This window comes from Macaca thibetana, chromosome X (genome assembly GCF_024542745.1).
Source record: "Macaca thibetana thibetana isolate TM-01 chromosome X, ASM2454274v1, whole genome shotgun sequence".
Classification (NCBI taxonomy): Eukaryota; Metazoa; Chordata; class Mammalia; order Primates; family Cercopithecidae; genus Macaca; species Macaca thibetana.
The window spans coordinates 105075765-105096367 of NC_065598.1; the positions used below are offsets into that span (position 1 = coordinate 105075765).

Consider the following 20603-nt stretch of genomic DNA (forward strand, 5'->3'; position numbering starts at 1 on the left):
GTCTGGGAAATGATGTACCTCTTTCCCATCTCTGAGTTTTCTGTGACCACTTGAAGTACCAATTGTCTCAAACTCATTTTCCTCTCCAATCATTTTCCTCTCTAATCAGGTCCCTCTCCAATAATTTTCCTCTCCAACCTTTGCCCTTCAGCCCACAAGATTCAAACAAACCCCTCCCCACTGTTTTTGTTTTTTTTTTTTTTTTCCTTTTTTCCTTCCTTTTCCAAGAATTGCAGACTAGGCTCACTCAAAGCGCAAAGAACCAGTCCATACAGTGAGAAAGATGAGTGAGAACTGTCAGTTGGGGGGTTGACAAGTAACATAAACAGCTGAGTGACTACATTTTCCACACTGCCATGGGATGTTTTGGCATTAGGTAGACAGAGTCTGTTACTCCTCAAATTTCTCTAGACAGGGAAGCTTTTTGATTGGATAGAGTTAATTTTTGCTAAGTATCTAATGATGTTAATTAAATACTTTATTCTTCGGCAGCAGCTAAGTTAAAGATATTGAATTTCTATTCTTAGCAGGAATATATCCCAGTTACAGAAATTAAAAGAAAAACTTCCTTTGAACTAGTGTCTTTATCAAGTGTGTTTTAACAATTCATAAGCTACCTACGACTCTGTGTGACTTTATCAAATTTCTAATACTGGGGAAATTTAATAATAGAAGTTTTTCACAGCTATGCCAACATTTTAAACACTAAGAGTAACACCTGTTATGGTTTCAATCCAGGATTTCACAGACTTATTAAAATATCAGAGCTGGGAAGGCTCTTAAACATCATCTAATCCAATTTCTTCATTGTGCAAATGAGAAAATTCTGGCCAAGAAAGGTTAGGTGGCTTGCCCAAGGTCACACAGCTATTTAATACACTATAGAAATTTTTTCGTAGAACTCAACAAAATAGCCTCACTCTATTCCCTACCAATCCAGGCCATATTGTTGTCAGGACCACCCTTACTAAGAGGTGACAATGATGTGGTTTGCAGGGTGGCAATGGAAAAATGAGATGGCTATAATTTATTTTATTTTTCACTTTCCTCCAATTGTTCTAGTATGGAGAGGGTCCAAGTGTTAAAATGCAAAGTTTCTAAGAAACAGCTGTCATGTTAGGCCATCTTCAGCCACTTATCCCTGGTTCTGTAGTACCTCATTAGATTATTTGGTCATGTACTAAGGGATCTGAGGGAGGAAGGCAAAACTTGATGATAATAAAGATGTTGATGGTTAGACAGGATAACTTTTGCCCAAGGAAGCAAGATGGCAGAAATCTGGAATGTGATACCCTGGACAAAAGGCATGAGTATCAAAGTGAAGATCCTGAGCTTCCAACAATCAGCAAGAGAGTTCCTTATTCTTGGGAAGGGGTTGAGATTTTACCATTTATTGAGCACCTACTATGAGTCACATACTGTTCTAGGTGCTTTACTTATTTTAGTTTACTTAATCCCCATTATAGTCCTATGAGTTCATACCATTATTCCTAGAGCTTGGATTTTAGCAAAGTCTGCCTAATTCTTGAAATTCATTAAAATATCTCAATTCCATTCCCTATCATCACATATCATTTGGGCAAGGAGATGGTTACAGGAGACTCTGCTAGGAGAAAGGAGAACAAAGATAGGGAGTACACAGGCCCTAAAGTACTAGTTCTCTTATTTCACCATTGTGTTGAGAGCCAGATCTATTCACAGGCAACAACACTGACAACACAGCTGAGGAAGTTATTCTTGGCATCATGAAAACACTTCACTCTAAATGGGGCCTGTAGGAATGGTAAACCACTGTGGAAAAAAGAAAATCAGTGGGTCATGTAATGAGGCAATTGTAATGAAACAGGACTTCCTGGAAATCAATATTAACAAGGCTATTATGGGCTTGTATTTTTTTATATACAAAAAGAACAAAAAATGTACCTTATAAAGTAAGCAAATCCATTAATAAACAGCAGGGCTATAAGCAAAGTAAGGCAGACCATCATGGCAAAGGCAGCATCGATGCCTGCAGAGAGTGAGAGGAAGAGGAAGAATGGCATTATCAGAGAGAGGCAGTAAATAAAGGGCACCGCAGAGTGACTCCTCATGCTTTCTGGTGACTCTAAAATCAAGCCACATCTACCTAACCTAATTCCATTTTTTCTCAGCACAGTCTGTCTTGTTGACTTTATGGACACAGAAAGCAATTTCACTGTTCTGAAGCAAAACCACTCACCACTCTGACAATAACAAATCACATGAATTAAGGCTTACCAGAGTGTTTCTTTGGAGGAAAAAGTCCACGAATGGAAAACTTTGAGTACCTTAATTTAAGTTGGACAGCAATAGAGTTCTTGAGAATAAATATGTTATCTCACCTGTGAAGGGTAAGTATTACCTTGCCTTCATAAAATAAAAGGCCTTTTTAATTCACCTGAGCCCATAGACCTTGCAAGTTATAGATGAAAAACACAGAACTTCTCCTTCAAGGGTGAGGGTAAGTCTGGTTTTGATAATTAGTGTTTTCATCAGAATGTAAATTAGCCTCCATAAAATCTAAATATTTGGATAGATTAGTAAGATTTTTGAGGGAAATATGATGTGAGTGAAGACGTAGCTGGATATATCATGCTAAAGCAAAGTAGAAATCAAAGCCCCTTTCAAATAGATGCATTTGGTTTTAAGAGTATGGTATACAGTTGCATAATAATATGGGTCCTTCCAATGATCCCCTCTGGCTCTCAGAGATTTGACCAAGTTTCCCCTCTTCCACAAGCTAGAGGAGTTCCACCAGTCAATCAAACTGCAAGTATTTACTGGATACCTACTGTGTTGGGCAGTTGGACACCATAAAAATTATTAGCTATGGTCCCTATCCTCAAAGAGCAATATATTTGGGAGTGGGGGTGGAGACAAAATCAGTACACAAGAAACAATTGAAAAGCAATTTTGTGCTAAGCTGTGAGGCACAAACTTTTTTTTCAATGGGAGTTCAGAGAGGAGAGAGTATAGACATGGTATTTCTGTGGTGGGACCTGATTGGCAGGATTTGGAAACATCAAGGGATGGATAGGGGACCTTGAAAGCAGGAGAAACAATCATAGGTCATAGCCTACAAAAGAGCAAGAAGAAGGCTAATGTCTTCCTCTTTTTAGAGTAAACTCTTTGGGAAAGAGTGGGATTCTTTTTAAAAAGAGTGGTGGGGAGGCTTTTAAATTGTGGATGATTATTCAGGGCTGCAAAGTACCTCTCATTGTTCTTATTATTTTAAATTAACTAGATAGAGTGCCAAGAGGTGTACGTCACTCGAATGCAAATGACTGATTTTATGCATGTTTCAATATTAAAATACGCCTTCTCCTAAAGAGGTTCCCTTGTAACCCAAGCTGAGCCAAATTGACTACTAGCGATTTTCCATTCCTTACCTCCATGGCAGATCTTCCCTTCTGCAAACCAGCATTTTGCATCTGCTCTAGGGGGCCTGCCACCAGGGAAGTGAATAGGGATCCCTCCGAAACGTAGCAGCTCCATTTCCATGTCCACAGTGTAGGTGCTATGGAGTTCCCATTCTTTCCAGTTGGTGTCCAGGATTACATATTCTGAAATTCCATTTCCATTTGAATCTGTCCTTATCAACTGGTTGAATCCATAGAACTGCATGTTTCTGGAATGCTGAACCAGGCTGGCAGCACCAGCCTGTCCATTTTCTTTCATAGCATTATTCATGGCTTGTGCGATAAAGTAAATTGAATTGTAGATGGTTCCAAACAACGGTGAAACCTATTTTTAAAAATTACAATTATCTTGAGCCCTGGTCACCCTAGAGCAATCTCAGAGTATATTCTAAGCCTGTGTTCATTATTATGGTCTGCACGTCTGAGTGAAGTAGAGCTATGAAGACCCAGAGGAAAAAAATTGTTTCTAAGGACTTGCTCAGTTTCTCCCCTGAATTTTCCTGTTTTTCTCCCCCAGGCCGTCACATCTTTAAATATATCAAATATGACAATTTTATGAGCAAACCAAGTCATACACAATATATTTTTATGCTTCTAAACTAAGAAAATGATTTAGAATTATAAAGGGCACTTAAGAAAAACAACTATAGAATAGACAAGGGGAATTCAAAGGAAATATGCCAGGTTAATTACTGGTGCACTGTGCATGGTAAAATCATTTTGCTGGCACTACTGGAGTGGTAGGTGTGTGTGGAAAGACTGTAAATAATGTGTCTCCACAGTCCATGTCTGTATCCTGTCTTAGTTCAAAACGGCTATTTTTCTGGACACATGCTCCCCAGAGAAAGTGAACATTAGAATTCAGTTTTAAACACATACCTACACATACACACTCACATGTATGCACACGCAAACATCCACCCTGACACATACGCACCCAGCTATCTAGAACCAAAGTTTGCAGAGTATAGAGAATATGAATTTTAGTCAGAAAACCTATTGGTGTGCAAAGTGGCAAAGCTTCGACTTAAAACAGTAGGACTGCTAGGGTGGATAGCATAACTATGCCTGCTAAATAAATATGGTAAAAGCAACAATGTTTTTGTATACTATGCCCAGATGCACTGCCCATTAACCTTGTAAGTTTGTTTTTGTATAAAATCTTGTATCTTTTTTCCAAAAAGGTAGAGGATGAGAAAACAATTCCTCCCTTCTCTGTACCTCCCCCTACATGGCCCCTCACACACGCGGCCATGGCTTCATGGTTTTCCATGTCACTTCATTTCTAGGATGGAGTTCAAGAAAGCTATGGTCATGCCATTTTTCTGAGCATCAGGGAAAGCTGATACTTGCTACTTTGGTTTCACAAGGTCTAGAAAGCTAAGCTCCTGTAACAACCTTCATGTGAAAAAAAAGGGCTTAAAATGGAGTGAATCATTTTTTATTAGAAATAAAAGTCAAGATGCAGAGAGGTGTAGCAGATAGCAAGACACTGCCATGTCCTGTTAATGTAGAGTGGGGGTTTTCAACACCAGCTGCACGTTAGAATTACCTGAAGAGCGTCAAAAATAGCAGTGCCAAACCCAACCCAGACCAACAAAAAGAGATGCTTTTAGTTTGATACTCCAGTAATCAGCATTATTGAAAGCTCCTCAAATATTCTAATACGCATGCAGGATTTTAAGACATCAGTATAGAAGATGATACCCTGTCCTGTGATCAGTGCCTAATGCCAGAATGTTTGAGAAAGTCATTTATCAGCTTTCTCTGTGCTTCCGTTTCTTCCTCTGTGAAAAGAGAACACAGAATCATGAATGTCTAAACTTTAGAAGTCATCTTGTCTAACTATCTTACATTATAGGTAAGAAAGGGAGACACAGAGAAGTTACATGATCTGTCAAGTTCACATACCTGAGCATAAAATAAGGAGTAAAATCAGGTCTCCTGTTTCTCAGTTTAGCATTCTTTATTGGAATATATGTCCCCTGTGGTCCCTTCTGGCTCTGAACTCCTGTGAAAATTCCTAATACTTGGTATAGTTCAGGGACAAAATTTAGCTTGTAGACATTTTCATAGCCTGTTTAGGGGTTCTTCTTCACCTCGCTGACCTCTCTCTTCACGTTGGAGTGCCCCAAAACTCAGTCTTTGGTCTTCTTCTCTGTCCACACTAACTTCCTTGGTGATCTCTTTTGTTCTCGTGGCCTTAAGTACTAGATCTCTGCCATAACTCTCAGATTTATACTTCCAATTCAGACCTATAGCCTAAATTCCAGATTCATATACTCACTTGCCTACTTTTATATCTCCACTTGGATGTTAAAAATCAACATACCCAATGTTGAACTCATGATATTCACCCCAAATCCTCCTGATCCATCTACAACTAGTCTTGTCAATCTATGTTAATAACTACTCCATTCTTCTAGTTGTTCAGGCCAAAACCTTGCCGCACATAACAGAGCTAACTACTAGCAGAGCAGAAATCAATACCTCAGTCTCCAGAGGGTTTTATTCCAATGATCTTCCTTCATCACTCTGTCTCAAGATGTACTCTGTAGAAATAGATCATGAATGGATGGCATGTGCTGCCACCAAGGTATCCACACTTAGTTGCCTAGCGCACGCTGAGCTCCCTTAAGAGGTTTTCACTAATTCCCCCTCCTGACATTCTTGGATGCTCTATTTGATTGTCTTTGGAATTTCTGCAAAACCCTGACTGTTTTCTGGGGGCTTTGGTAGGTTATGACAATAAGTGAAGGATGGAAAGTGGAGTATAAAATCAATACTAGTAAAACAAATAAGTGAAAAAAAAAAAAAAAAAAAAAAAAAAAACAGGGCAGCAAGCTCCTGAAAGCAAACAGAATGCTAGTGTTCTGTTTTGAAAGGCACAGAGCCTTCTGGGAAAGAAAACTGCATCTACCTACAGCCAAAAGTGAAGATTAAAACTCAAAAACAACATTCCCAACTCTGAGTTTCTCCAACACACTGGGTTTTCAGCTGGCCAGGCTGTGCTGGCTTTTGTGCTCTGATTGACCTATTGGAGCTGACTGACAGAAACTCCCCAAGATGACTGAAACTGAAACCTGTTCTTCAGGATTCTCTAGCCTAGACAACACATGTACTCACAGCCACAACACTATGGTAGAGAGACTTATAGCATAGCTATAGTAACAGCATTCACTTGCAAAAGAGGGGCTGTCACAATGGTCCACTGTCACTTCGAGGCCTTGGAGTTGTGCTGTAGTTGGTTTGAGTTCCTGTTTCACCCATTGTGCCCTTCAGCAAAGGGAATTGCCTCTTCCCATACATCAAGGGCATACTCTGTTGGCATCATTCACAAAAGGTCTCTAGTTGCACTTGCCACAAATAATGAGAAAGAGAAAAGGTAAAAGGTGGAACACGGGAAGAAGAAGCATTCTCTACAGGCCTCTATCCAGCTTCTCACTGAAGCTCCAAAAAAGTAAGACAGAATTAGCGGGAACTTCTGTCAGAGAGATGATCTTGTTGACATCGCAGTCCAAAATGGTGAGACCACTGATGACTAAGCCTATTGTTTTTGCCTACTCTATAGACCTGAACCTGAAATAATTAATTATGAATGATAATTAAAACGTATCACTGGTTTTTATTCTGTTACTTTAGATAGCTCTACCCTAGGCTTTTAAAGTTTTTATCCAAGAGAATAAGGTTTGGATCAGGAACAGTAATATCTGAATTTGTTCAGTATAATGGTTTGTGCTGTTGTTAAGTTGACTACCATCAGTTCAGATTTACTGTGTCTGAGAAGACACAAAACCGGCTTCCCAAGAATTTTGTCCTCAGAAGTGTACATTAAAACATGCATAGCTTCAAAAGCCATCACTTGAAGGACAAAATGGCACATCAATTATGAACAAAAAGTCAGGCACATGCACAGATCAAGAAACCAAATGATAATTGAATTCTTGTTATTAAAGGCAGTACCTCCAATAATGCATGATCTCAACCCTTGGGCATAGCCAAGAGATGGATAAAAGACCAATGTGTTTGATGTGATGCACATCAACACAAAACCCTTATTTTGTATAGAATGGGGTAGAAAGACAATCTTAGCCACTGTGAGCTGCAGGCAACCTTTTCTGACAACCTTGTTTGGTGTGCCCCATTCTGGAATGTTCCAGTCCTAAACACATCTGCTGCAGCCTAGCATCCCCCTGCCAGGCACCCATATTTAGGGTAATGGAAAACAATAGCAATAACGAGCATAAGGTCCCCAAGTTTGCTAAGAAATCCTAAGGATTTCCTTTGCTTAATCAAATAACTGTACATTTGAAAAAATATCCAAAATGTGTGTTCCAGCCATATATATTTGTGGCCAATAGAATTTAACTGAAAACAAGCATTGAGAATACAATGAAAAGGAAGAATGCAAGCATCAAACCCTAATTCAGAAGTCTAATTTGTGCCAAAATTTAAAGGTACAAAGTTATAATCCTTGCCCAATCATCCTGAGACCAAATTAGGAAGTTCATCACTGGTGTGCCCACCCCTCAAATCTCTCTATTCTGATTTATTGTTCTCTTTTCACAGGTCCACATAAGGTCCTAGTACCACCTACATTACAGGAAAACAATTCAATAAATCTATTCAAATCAAAGTATTAGTCACTTAGCAATGTTACTTTGCCTGAGTAAAGCATTGGCATTAGATATTATTAGCACAGTGGAATAAAACACAAGCCTAATGTGTGGTTAAATGATCAGGATCTGGTAGCAGCCTTGGGTTGGAATCCCAGCTCTGCCACTTGCCAGCTGTATGACCTTGAGCAAGTTACCTTGAGCCTTAGTTTCCTCAACCACAAAATGTAGATGTTAATATATCTAATTTGTAGGCGTTATCTGAGGATTCCATTGGATCATTTATGTAAATGACCTGGTACAGAGTAAACACTGAATATACAACAGCTGCTATTGTTTGCATTTCAGAAGAGGAGCATAGGGCTCTGGTAACATCATCCTGGAAGTATAGTGTTCAAGTCCCTTGTCCTAGTTTTGAACTGGTGACCAAGAAGTACTAGAGTCCCAATTTTAGATCCAATTTCCTTAGCACCTGAATGGAAAAACTGTTCTCCTTCATTGGGGGAAAGATCTCATTTCTATTTTGATCTCTATTATATCCCCTGCAGAGTGCCTGACCCACAATAATAATAATAATAATAATAACTTTAATAATAATAATAATGGCTAACATTAATTGAGGGGTTATCAGGTGCCAGGCAAACTATGTAGTGTGTTCATTCATTTAATCCTCACAAGAACCCTGTTAGGTAGGTACTATTGTTATTTTCAATTTTTAAAATGAGGAAAAGAAGACATAGAGAGCTTAAATAAACTTGAGGCAGTCTGCCTTCGAAACCCATGATCTTAACCTTCATATTAAGTCTGAGCTTAATAAATACTTACTAACTTAATTAATAGGCTTTGGTGAACTCAACAGTAAAATAATATCACATGCACCCTTTCGTGACTTATTTTTTCCTTTATGACTTTCCATATTCTTCCTTATTAAACGTAATGAAATCAAGATTTTTTTTTTACTCCACTCTCTTTCTCCTCTCAAACATCACTCTCAAACAAAGAGAACAAGGAACAGAAACACTAAATCTCCATATCTAATGGTATCAGGAAACATCTGTAACCCTGTACCACAGAATCTGAAAATAAAAATTTGCTACAAACATGGCAACTGATTTAGCAAAGTGGAGAACAGTCAAACCTAAGTGCCTGCAGAGGGGAATTATTGATAAGCAACAAGCAGATCTGCCCCGTAAGAATCCTGGAAAGACTTAGTAATTACAACCACCAAGTACTGTAGAAGTGAAGGTGAGGCCAAACACTAAAAGAGGGAGAGCTCTTTGAATGTCTGCGTAATAAACATGTAGACATCCCCCATACCCGCCTCTACTGGGAGGTGCAGATGTCTACAGGAAACAGATTAAATTGATTCAGAGTAGCTCCAGAGCTGGGACACTAGACAAAAAAGAAGTTGGAAATGAGGTGGAGCACAAAAAAACAGTGATGGAGTTAAAGTTTTCATTCTTTTTTTTTTTTTTTTTTTTTTTTTTTGAGACAGAGTCTGGCTCTGTCGCCCAGGCTGGGGTGCAGTGGCCAGATCTCAGCTCACTGCAAGCTCCGCCTCCTGGGTTTACGCGATTCTCGCGATTCTCCTGCCTCAGCCTCCCGAGTAGCTGGAACTACAGGGCCCACCACCTCGCCGGCTAGTTTTTTTTTTGTTTTGTTTTGTTTTTTGTTTTGTTTTTTTTGTATTTTTTAGTAGAGACGGGGTTTCACCATGTTAGCCAGGATGGTCTCGATCTCCTGACCTCGTGATCCGCCCGTTTCGGCCTCCCAAAGTGCTGGGATTACAGGCTTGAGCCACCGCGCCGGGCCAAAGTTTTCATTCTTAATGGTGAGAATCCCAGTCTCCTCCCAACATTGCTTCTGGAATACTGACAGCTATGATTATGACTCCCGAGAAGATTAGAAGACTCTTCTCTGAAGAAAAAGACTACCTCAAAAGCCAAGGCATACAGATATTGACCAAAAGAAGCAAACAAAAAGCAACAGGTTAGCCAATTGCCCTGTACTGAAGCCCACTTGTCAATATATCCATCATGCACATAAATCTTCAAATCTGCGGACATCTAAGGAAAACTTTCAACATGAAATAAAAACACGAAAAAATAGGAACTGAGGAAAAAACAGATAAAATAGAGAGCAGAAGAAAATGTCAAAAGAACTATAATGAGTACCTCAGTGAAATAGGAAAAATACTGTATTGATAAAACAAAAGCAGAATGCTATTAAAATAATCAAACAACAAGAATGAACTCTTGGAAATTAAAAACATAATTAAATCATTCTTAAGAATTAGTAAAAGTGTTGGAACACAAAGATGAGAAACTCTCCCAGGAAGGAAAACTAAAAACAAAAATATGGACCATATAAGATAAATAATAAGACAATTAAAAGATCAACCAAGGACATCTTATATCTTACATATCTCATAGTATTTCCAGAGAGAAGAAAGATAATGTTCTTCAAGAAATTAACAAATAAACAAGAGAAGAAAATTTCTCATAAGGGATCAGCTTCTAGATTGAAAGCCTCCACCAATACAGCATATTATGTGTCAAAGACTCATACGTCATCATGAAATTTCATAGCATCAGAAATAAGGAGAACATTTTAAAAGTTTCTGAGGGGATAAAGAGGAATGAAAATAGGTTGTATCAAAAGATTAGGAATAAGAATAACATCAGTGTTCTCAATACCAACAGTGGAAATTGGAAGACAACGTGACGTGTCTTCAAAGTACTGACGGAAAATGATTTCTATCCTAGATTTATATACTCATTCAAACTATCAATCAGTAGTGAAGATGAAATAATGACTTTTCGGACATGCGAAATCTCAAAAATTTACCTCCTGTAAAAAGCTACTACAGGGTGTGCTCCAAAAAAATGACAGATTAAACCAAGAAAATAGGACATGAGATTCATAAAACAGTAGATCCTGCAGAGAAGAGAAAGAGACATTTAAGAATTATGAAAATAGAAAACTAGCATAATATTAATAGTTGTGCAGCAGCCTTAGGGAGCAACATGTTTAGATTGGAATAGGAAGACAGAGAGCCCCAGCAAAAACAAATGAAATTGATAAGAGATTTAATAGGCTTTACTATGTATAAAATTGTTTTGAGAGGATTTTACAGCCTTATCAGAAAGTATGGAAAGACTTAGACATTCAAATTAAGGTAAGCAAATTAAAAAATAAAGCAATTATTAACCCTGGTAAAAATGAAAAGTTACATGTGACAAGAATTATAACCATAGTATATCATGTGGATCAGCAATAAACGATATTTACCTAGGTACTATGTTAAAAATACTAAATGTGGATTTAACTATAAATCATGACATAACCATATTTAAGGTTTAAAAGAGAGTAAGGAACTACAAAAAAACTAAGAGTGCTCCTCAACTATAATAGTAATGCAACAAATAACGCTCAAAATTGATTAATCAAGAGTCACCAGTAGCAGCATAGCATTTAGAAACATAGAAGTAAATACCAGAATAAAGAGCTAAAAAAATATGAAAGTGGTTGCTTCTGATGAAGGGAAGAAAGAAGGCCTTATAGACTGCTTTGTTATTTATATAAACCTTTTAGCATTTCTTGACTTTTAAAACTATGTGTATGTATCACTTTGATAGCTTTTTCTTCATTTCATTTTTTACTTGTTAAAGAAGCAAGGGTATAAATTAAGAGATGTTGCAGACAACTGCTGTAGGCAATGCTCCTTGTATATAGAAATCTCCATTTCATTGAAAGTTATTGGGCAAGGGAGAAATACAGTGATCCTGTTAATGCATTTGCTTAACCATTTATTATCTGTCTCTCTCACTAAAATTTAAGGTCTATAAGGGTGGCAATGAGTGATGTGCTAATAAGTGTTTGACAACAGCCATATGGAGAGGGAAAAAAAAACTCTTATTTGTAGCATTTGCCCGTTTCTGTGGTGTAACTACTATCATGCCTGATTTCAAGCTACCAATTGATGTCACTGAATGCAGAGCTGGGAAAAGATGCACAAAATCAGCTTTTCTGGACTGGTTCTAATATACCATTGCTAGAAACCCGTCTGTCTTGTTTAGTGTTCTACCTAGGGTTCAGCGTAGTGCCTAGCACATCACAGGTGCTCCATAAATAGTTGTTGACCTGTTGACCAAATAGGGAACAAAAAACAGAAGCCCAGGGATAGGCAAATATCAAACTACATAATTTGATCTGAGAATATGCCATTTATAATTTTGAAAGCTGGAAATACTGAGAGACTCTCTGCCAGTAATCAGAAAACTTCAAGAGAGTAGGAAGCTAAAGTCAGATTGTAACTTAGATGCTAGGTCACCACCAATCAATAAGGTCATCCTAGCCTCAAAGGAGAAAAAGTGGAAAAAAAGGTAGCTGTGAGCCAGGCACTCTGATAGTCACTTTTTACATGTTACTTTGTTTAATTTTCACAGTAGTCCTAGAAAATATAGCTCACAAATCCATTTTACACATGGAGAAACTGAGGCTCAAATGTCTAAGTAACTTGCCCAAGGGCACCCAGCTAGTAAAAGTGAGAGCTAGAATGTAAACCCAAGTTTGTCTAAAACCTTAACATTTGCAGTTTCTGCTATACTGGCTGCCTTCTAAAGCACCTTTGAGCAAGATAATTTAGGGAAAGTGGGGGTTTTGTTTATTAGAGACATGAAGATAATTATCTCACCCTTTTATCATTCTTCAGTTATGAAGGTCCAGACTGGGCACCTGCAAACTGAGGGGTACAAATGCATCCAAACAGGCTTTTTCATAAGCTCTGGATTCTTTGTTGTAGCTATTCTATTTCCTTGTGTAAAGCAGAGTGCAGGCTGCCTAGCAACCAAGCTAATGGCACCTTTTTTTGCCTTAATTACCTTATGTTTTCCACAAGCTCAAAAGGATTGACGCAAATATCAAGAGGAGAAGGTCTGAGTTTTTATATCAAAATACCTGTTCATATATATACGAGCAATACATATACACATACATGTGCGCACACACACACATACACCCTCTCCTTCCTTTGATTCTTTGATTAAAATAGAAAGATGACTTTAATTTTATCTATGTGATGCCATACCATTGGCTAAAAAGTACAAAAATTCACCATCTAGTTGCTTGCCTATAAACACATCAAACAACAGGTTTGACCAACCATTCTCAGCAATTTGAGGAGTTTTGCAATTCTTTACTAAACTGACCAGTTGTTTTCAGCTATGTGTGTGTGTGCATGTGTGTGTCTCCTAAAAGAGAGTAATACTTATTATAAACTTATCAGTAACAATAAAGTCCAAATCCAGCACTGTTAATATCTCTGTTATTAATTTGTTTATTAGAACAAGAATCAGAAAAATATTTGATATAAATCCTCCAAGCAGAAAGAGATACATAAACCTAAATTTCATTTGAATCACTATTCAGACAGAGAAGCAGCCCACAGGATGATGAAATAAAGGACAGATAAAAAAGAATATGAATATCAGACACAATCAGCTGCCTACCTAACAGCCTCTTTCTTGCTAACAGAATCTCAATTTTGTTCACATTTTTCCAGCAGCTATATATTTTGTTCACACTTTTCAATCACAGTTGTCACATTCCTCCTTCCAGATTATTGGTTTAGGCATGGGCATAGGACACAATTGTGACAAAGAAGGTATGGGAAAAAGTCTGCTTGGGAGATTCTGGGAAAGATTTCCTCACTCTTAAAAAGAGATACAAGGGAAAGACAGCCTCCACTTTCACCTCTGGACATTTCCACCTGTATGTGATGTCTGGAACTGTGGCAGCCACCTTGGGACCATAAGAGGAACAAGCTCATGAGGGCAAGTTTAGCATGCTACGGCTTGTAAAGTGGAAAGATGAAAAGAACATGTTTCATTGATGACATTATTGACTGCTGAATTAACCAACCCTGGGGCCCTCCTATCTTCAAATTTTGAAAACGAATTATTACTTAAACCATTTTGTATTGAGCTATTACTTACAGCTGGAAGCAATATGACTAATACAGTATTCTAGCAAATGCCAGCGCTGTTAAACTTACATGTATGTTGTTCTAAGTACTTTTGAAAATGCCTACTTTCTACATCTGGCCTCCAGTGTACAGAAATGTCCCTCTGTACTTTTTCCCATCTAAATGGCTTCTTTTGTCTCCCCATCTTCCTCTTGTATTCCTCGTCTTCTTTGTATTCGTCCTCTTTGTTTTTGTCTTTGCTCTCCGTTGTTTTTTCTATTTTCTTCCCCTCCTCACTCCTTTTTTTTTCTCTAAGCCTTCAGTGGCTATGATTGGAATCTGAAATATGCCTATACATACATTTATCTACACATATATAAATACTATTTCTTGTATATCAGAAGGGAGGACTTCTTCCCCATTCCAAGTGGCCTGTCTTCATCCACTTACTCGCTCCTCCCCACAAAGGAGAAACGAATTAATCTGACTGGTTAGTTTGGAAGGAGAACTAAGTATGTGTAGCTCAGCCCCTCCTGTCTTCTTTCTCTTGGGAGCAGACTACCTACAAGAAGCAAATGCTCTGCTGTTCCTCTCCAGACTACACATTTTACAAAAGGCCTGCCCTCATGGGGCAGGACTGCAGTGGTCCAGCAATGCCATTGACCAGATGGAGAAGTTTGTTTAATCCTTGGGTTCAGTATTGGGAAGCTCAAATGCCTACAGGTAGAAGCCATATCCTCCAATACCAGAGTTATCAAAAATAAAGGTAATAGTTTATTATATACTAGCTCTTTTGCCTTATTGTTAAATTAATTCAGAACTTACACCACAAACAGGAGTTCTTTTTATTAGGCTCCCTTGAACAGCACTAGTATATATTAAAGTTTTGTTGCTCTGTTCTTAAATATATTTATTTTTCCTGACTATATAATGTCATCATGGGCTGCTTAAAGATAAAAGAAAAAAATCTCAAATAATATGCCTTTGTTTCACAAATGTTTTCAGCAAACTAAAGATGTTTTTAATTTGTCTGTGGTTGCCTGCCATTGATTGGATCTCCTATGGAATTGAGACTGTTGGTATGAAAATAATTTACCATGCTGATGTTTTAGGTTCTCAGCTCATGATAACTTATGAATGTTTACTTACTTGATCGAACTCCAGCTTCTCAGGAATTTCACCTCTTGCTGCTGCCTCTGTAAAGGCTTGATAGAAGGTCTTTTCTTGGGACTCCACTGTAATGGTCAACACTGCATCATAGGCTTCCCGGAGCTTTGGGTTGTTCCTTAGGACCTGGTAGGGGGTGTGCTTATAAGGTAAACTGTAGAGCAGGGCATCATAGGGAACAAAGACGTAGGTTCCATCAGTCATTTTCAGATCATGAGCCCATTCCAAGAGATGCGTCTGAGTCTCTCCCCCAATCAAAGCTGAATGCATACACATGATGATTACTGAAACCAACAAAGCAAGGAGGTTATGGAAGCAATCTGCTAGTAAAGCACAGTACCAAAAACTACAGAGAGGAAAAATAAATGTGTTCTAACCAATTTGTAAGTAGTTTCTTATGCCTCCAAGATAAGCAAGATGTTGTCCTGAGCTGAGGCTGAGGTATGTTCATGGACTCTGGATTGGGGACAGTGACAAGAGAGATGCCTACAGGCTGCAGAGCCTAATACCTAGACAGGAACAAGAACTAGTATAATAAATGGGGAGTAACATAAAAAAGAGGCTTTAAGGTTGGAAAAATCAGCTTTACATCGCAACACCACCAGTTTTAACTGTGTACCCTTTTTTAAATTACTTAACCTCTCTCTGTCTCGCCCATAAAATGGAGATAACAATAGGTACTTACGGGGTGGTAGTGATGATTGAAGAAAGGAGACAAGTCATTTACTTAGTACATAGCACCCAATAAATAGTAGCTACTATATACATAAGAATTAGAAGAGAGAATAGTAAGAGAGGATGGGAGATGTTACCACAGCCACTATTGCTTTTTATTGTCCATCTCCTACAAACATGCACTCTAATACATTTTGACCAAGTGTTCTCATCCTTACTAAGGTTATTATAGACAATGAAAAGCACTAACTCCCTCACCTATAAATGTTACCACAGGTTGAGTACTCCTTATACAAACTATCGAGGACCAGAAGTGCTTCAGACTTCAGATATTTTTTGGATTTAGGATATTAAGTATAATATTTGCATTATACTTACCTGCTGAGCATCCCTAATCCAAAAATCTGAAATCTGAAATACTTTAATGAGTATTTCCTTTAAGTATCATGTTGGTGCTCAAAAGTTTTCAATTTTGGAGCATTTCGGATTTCAGATTCTCAGATTAAGGATGTACTCTCTATAATATTATGGGTGAGCTGTTCAACTTTTTAAAACCTAACTTCCCTGTAATTGGAATTACTATGCACTCAATTTAATTCTTCCTAGACTTATGAAACTATGTTGTTTGGCAAGGTTATGCTAGAATAGAGTGGATTCAAGGGGGCCACGGTTGAAAAATGACAGCTAGATCATGAGACTGAAAGTCTTATATCCAATTTTGCCCTTGGCATGCTAAATAAGTTTAGTTTAAGCCCACTTGTGCTTCAGTGCCCACATCTTTAAAACGCAGATTCCAATGCATTTTACAGGTACACTGAGTAGTTTAATTAGATAGTGCCTGGCAAGTATTCTGAGCTCCTTGAAGAAAGGCAAAGACTCTATTGCTACTGGTAAATATTAATTATACATGTTTACACGGAAACTTTAATCTCAAGAACTAAGGGTGCTTAACTACATTCAATGACTTGTCTTTGGCATTTACATATTGTTTCATCTATTTTCAAACACCTTTTTACACTTGTTAAGCACCCCTAGAAAGTTTCCCTTTGAGCTAGAGCTGGTACCTTTTATTTTGTAAAATGTAACTAATAAGTTATGAAGTTGATTTAAACATACCACACACATATGCACATACCACAGCATGACATGAGTTTTCAAATGACCATTAACTCCTTCAAAATAATTACACTAAGAGGTTCTTCATGTATTCTGATGCTCAGACCTTCCTTAGAATTCTCAAAGGATATCTTTGGAGCTAGTGCATGAGCCACACAAGGAATTCAGCCTTACTTGTTTATAATCACACATTGTATAATGGGAAAATGGAGTGCCAGAGATGTTTGACAATGCAAGAGTTGGATTTAGAAAGAGAAAGTAGAACTGAAGACTTCTCACTCTCTCCATTTGGCTGAACCATTAAAAATAAATTAGTTTGGTCAAATTAGCGTAGTCACAGGGAGTTTAGTCAGAGGCTTCAGTTGGCCAGTTTGTCCAACAGTATCCTCAGCAAGTAGATCAGTATTAGCATCTTTCTTCTGCAAATCAGAGATTGAGTGATTTGTTCAAGGTTACTCAACAGTGATACAATTTGATTTAATTTACTTAAAGGGATATTTAAATGACTTTACTGCATGGAAAATGTTAAATAGAACTAGTGTTTGATGCTGATTGCAATACAGCAAATACTTTACCATACATTACATGTAGTAGGTGCTATTACGATGTGCCATCAAGATACACACTTCAGCACTGAAGCACTCATTCCACTAGCTGCTGGGTGTGTTAGCAGCTGATAGGTGATTTTTCTCTGAGAGTTGGCCTCAGCTAAGGAAAAGCACCTCTCTCAAGGTTACATGATCTCAATAGTGTGTTGGGGCTCACTTTTGCTGGTTCAACTTCCAGAGATTTTGTGAGCTAGTTAACATCATGTTATTAGCTTGAAATTGACCATTGTGGGAGTGACCTCACTATGGAAATCAGCAAACACTACAAATCAGAACTTTTTTCACTCTGAAGATCTGACTGTTAAACAATTATTATTACACACTGTGCCCCTTTCTGTGGGTGCAACTGAACCTAATGACTATTCCACATGGAGGTAGAAGAGCCCAAACTCCTCATCTCAATTCTGGACAACTCTGAAGGGTCATACCAGTTCTAGAGCGCCCCCTAAGACCGGCTGAGGCCTTTGTTGTGGCTGCACTGCAGTTCAATTCTCTCTGCCCAATCCTACTGTCTTCTCTTCCTCACAGGTGTTCTCCTTGAAAATACTCATTAAATAAGCTTCCTGCACTCAAAGCTCCATCTAACAGGCTGCTTTCCAGGGAAACTGACTTGTGACACTGGATTAGAGCCCCCACCTTACCCTGAGATGATTTCTACCCTGGCACTTACAAGATTTGTTGCTCTTATTTACCTATATCAGCTTCTACTACCAAACTGTGAGCTCCTTGAGGTCAGGAACTGTGTCTTATTTATTTCCATATCCTTGTACATATTATGCACACAATGAATGTTGTTTAGATGAATGTTTGTAAACTAACAGCCTCTTCAGGAGGAGAGCTTGTACACTTGGGTATTTTTTGTGCGTTCCTTGAGATATGAGATATGAGCATATATTGATTGTTAGGATGGAGGAACAATTGGAAGTGATATTTGCTGGGCAGGTAGATACTGCCATACCTGTTGTTCATGCCTACTATCATTAACTATGCCCAGTACCTTACCCTCAACCCTGAATCTCTCCGCTTTATTTTTCTTTCATTGACCCACACTGACCATATTTCAAAGGGCCCAAAGTTTTATGACTGAAAAGACCCTTTAAGACCAAGTAGACCAACCTGTCCCCATCATTTTATAGAAGAAGAAATAAGAAACTCAAGAGGGAATAATCACAGGCTTCTCTATTTTTTGCCTAGCAAGATTTTGCCATTGAACATGATTAAAGTAGAAAGCATAAATACTGAATTCAAACAAAAGCATCTTAATTTAATAGATTGAGTGCTTCGTGAACAGGGATTTGTAGATACATCTGTTCTACAAGATAATTTTACTAAATAGTTTTATTATGTTAAAATTACATTCATTAAAATGGGATTTGACCTGTAAGTTGTTGTCAGGAAAGGATTAGTGTACAGAAACCTTAAATCCTAAACAAGGCCTGGGTCAACAGGTGGTCATTGAATAATACTAATTGGTAAGTTTCCATCCTGTCAAGCTACTTTATAGTCAAAACAAGGACCAGGAAATACACCCTTCTGAGATCGCATCTCACCAGGATATGACATCAGCACTTTCTCTGAGCTACTTGAGCTGTCTAGCGTCTATGTCTTCATATTGTGGCACCAACCATAGCAGGCTGTCTAGGACCCTTTCTTTCACTAGCAGCAGGAAATGTCATGAAACTCCGGGAGAAGTCAATTTCCATGTCACTCAATTCCTATTTCTCTTCCTAAATTAAAATATTCTATCAAATATTTTCTTGAGAGAGAGTAACTGTGTTTCTGAAAGGGCAAAGGGCACTTTATTTCTCTCAGATTACTGACTATGGTGTCCTCCATGGAGGAAACTGGGCCCAGTTTCACACCTTGCGAGATAGAAATGATTCCACTTGCTGCTGCTATAGAAGTCCTTAGGAGCCATATTCATATTTGTGAGCCATCGATATTGCTCACAAACCACAGAGACACCCCCCATTGTACTGTCTTTGCTCTTTATTGTAACCCCTTTGTGATATTTCCTATCACTGTCATTCATTTTAACAGTTGCTAAGAGGGCGGGGAGGGGAGGCAGACCAGAGGAGGAGGGCAGCATGCAGATTTATCCCAAGTCTCATCTTCTCTCAGGATTCTTTCCTATCTGGCTATATTGTGAAAGAATACATTCCTACCCTCTCCCTCTCAGTTTTCTCCCACCCAGCCTAATAAATGGCTGTGTAAGAAGAAGGTGGGAGGCTCTGGAACATGCATGTTTCCCAGGCCCTATCCCCAAGTGTGACTCAGTGCAGGAGGCCCTCAAAGTAGACTTTTAGAACACTACACTAGGGGATGTGTGGGTATCTCTATCAGCTAAGGACACCCCACGCATTTTTGGCCATAAGTCCTGAAGCTACCACTTACTTAACTACCACTGGTGTTGAACTGGTCCAAGTAGCTCAGCATGATGGCACACAAATATAACATTCAAAGACTATTCCATCTACATCAGACTATGCTTTTTCCATACTCAAACTTGTATTGCAATTGCATTTGTTGCCTTAACATTGCTGTCCAGCTTGAGATAAGGTTTTATATTTCTCCATACCTTGAAACATATGTTTTCTCCTGTTTTTCCTAAACAGCTATATACATAAGGCCTCTCAAATGCAAGAAGTCTAGATGTTTAGAGATTTCCTCTTGTGTCAAGTCTTCAATAATTTGATCATTAGTGATCATTTGCCATTCATGAAAGCAAGTGGTCCTCTTGCCATTTATATTTACTTACATTTGGTGTTACATTATAGCAAATCCTATACCAAATTCCCTATTGGTGCAAAGACTCCTAATCATAGTATTATCAGTATCACTGTTGTTATTAGCATAGGAAAACAGGGATAACACCTGTATGTTGAGGCAGATGAAAGAATTTTATCTATGGGTCCAAACGTTACGAAAGAAAGGTGGAAGGGCTGAATTATATGCCACATATAGAACACAGGATCTCAAGTGAATATGCTTCAGGAGCATACCACAAGTGGACGGGAGG

At 38.3% G+C, this 20603-nt stretch overlaps 1 protein-coding gene across 1 annotated transcript in view; it reads right to left on the reverse strand.

The window, feature by feature from the left end:
* Positions 1 to 20603, reverse strand: part of GUCY2F (guanylate cyclase 2F, retinal) — a 111042-nt gene that overhangs the window by 78384 nt on the left and 12055 nt on the right. The window contains exons 3-5 of the mRNA XM_050775226.1: positions 15168 to 15469; positions 3408 to 3762; positions 1924 to 2008 (exon numbers count right to left, since the gene is read on the reverse strand). Coding sequence (XP_050631183.1) covers positions 1924 to 2008; positions 3408 to 3762; positions 15168 to 15469 — 742 coding nt within the window. The remainder of the gene's footprint in view (positions 1 to 1923; positions 2009 to 3407; positions 3763 to 15167; positions 15470 to 20603) is intronic.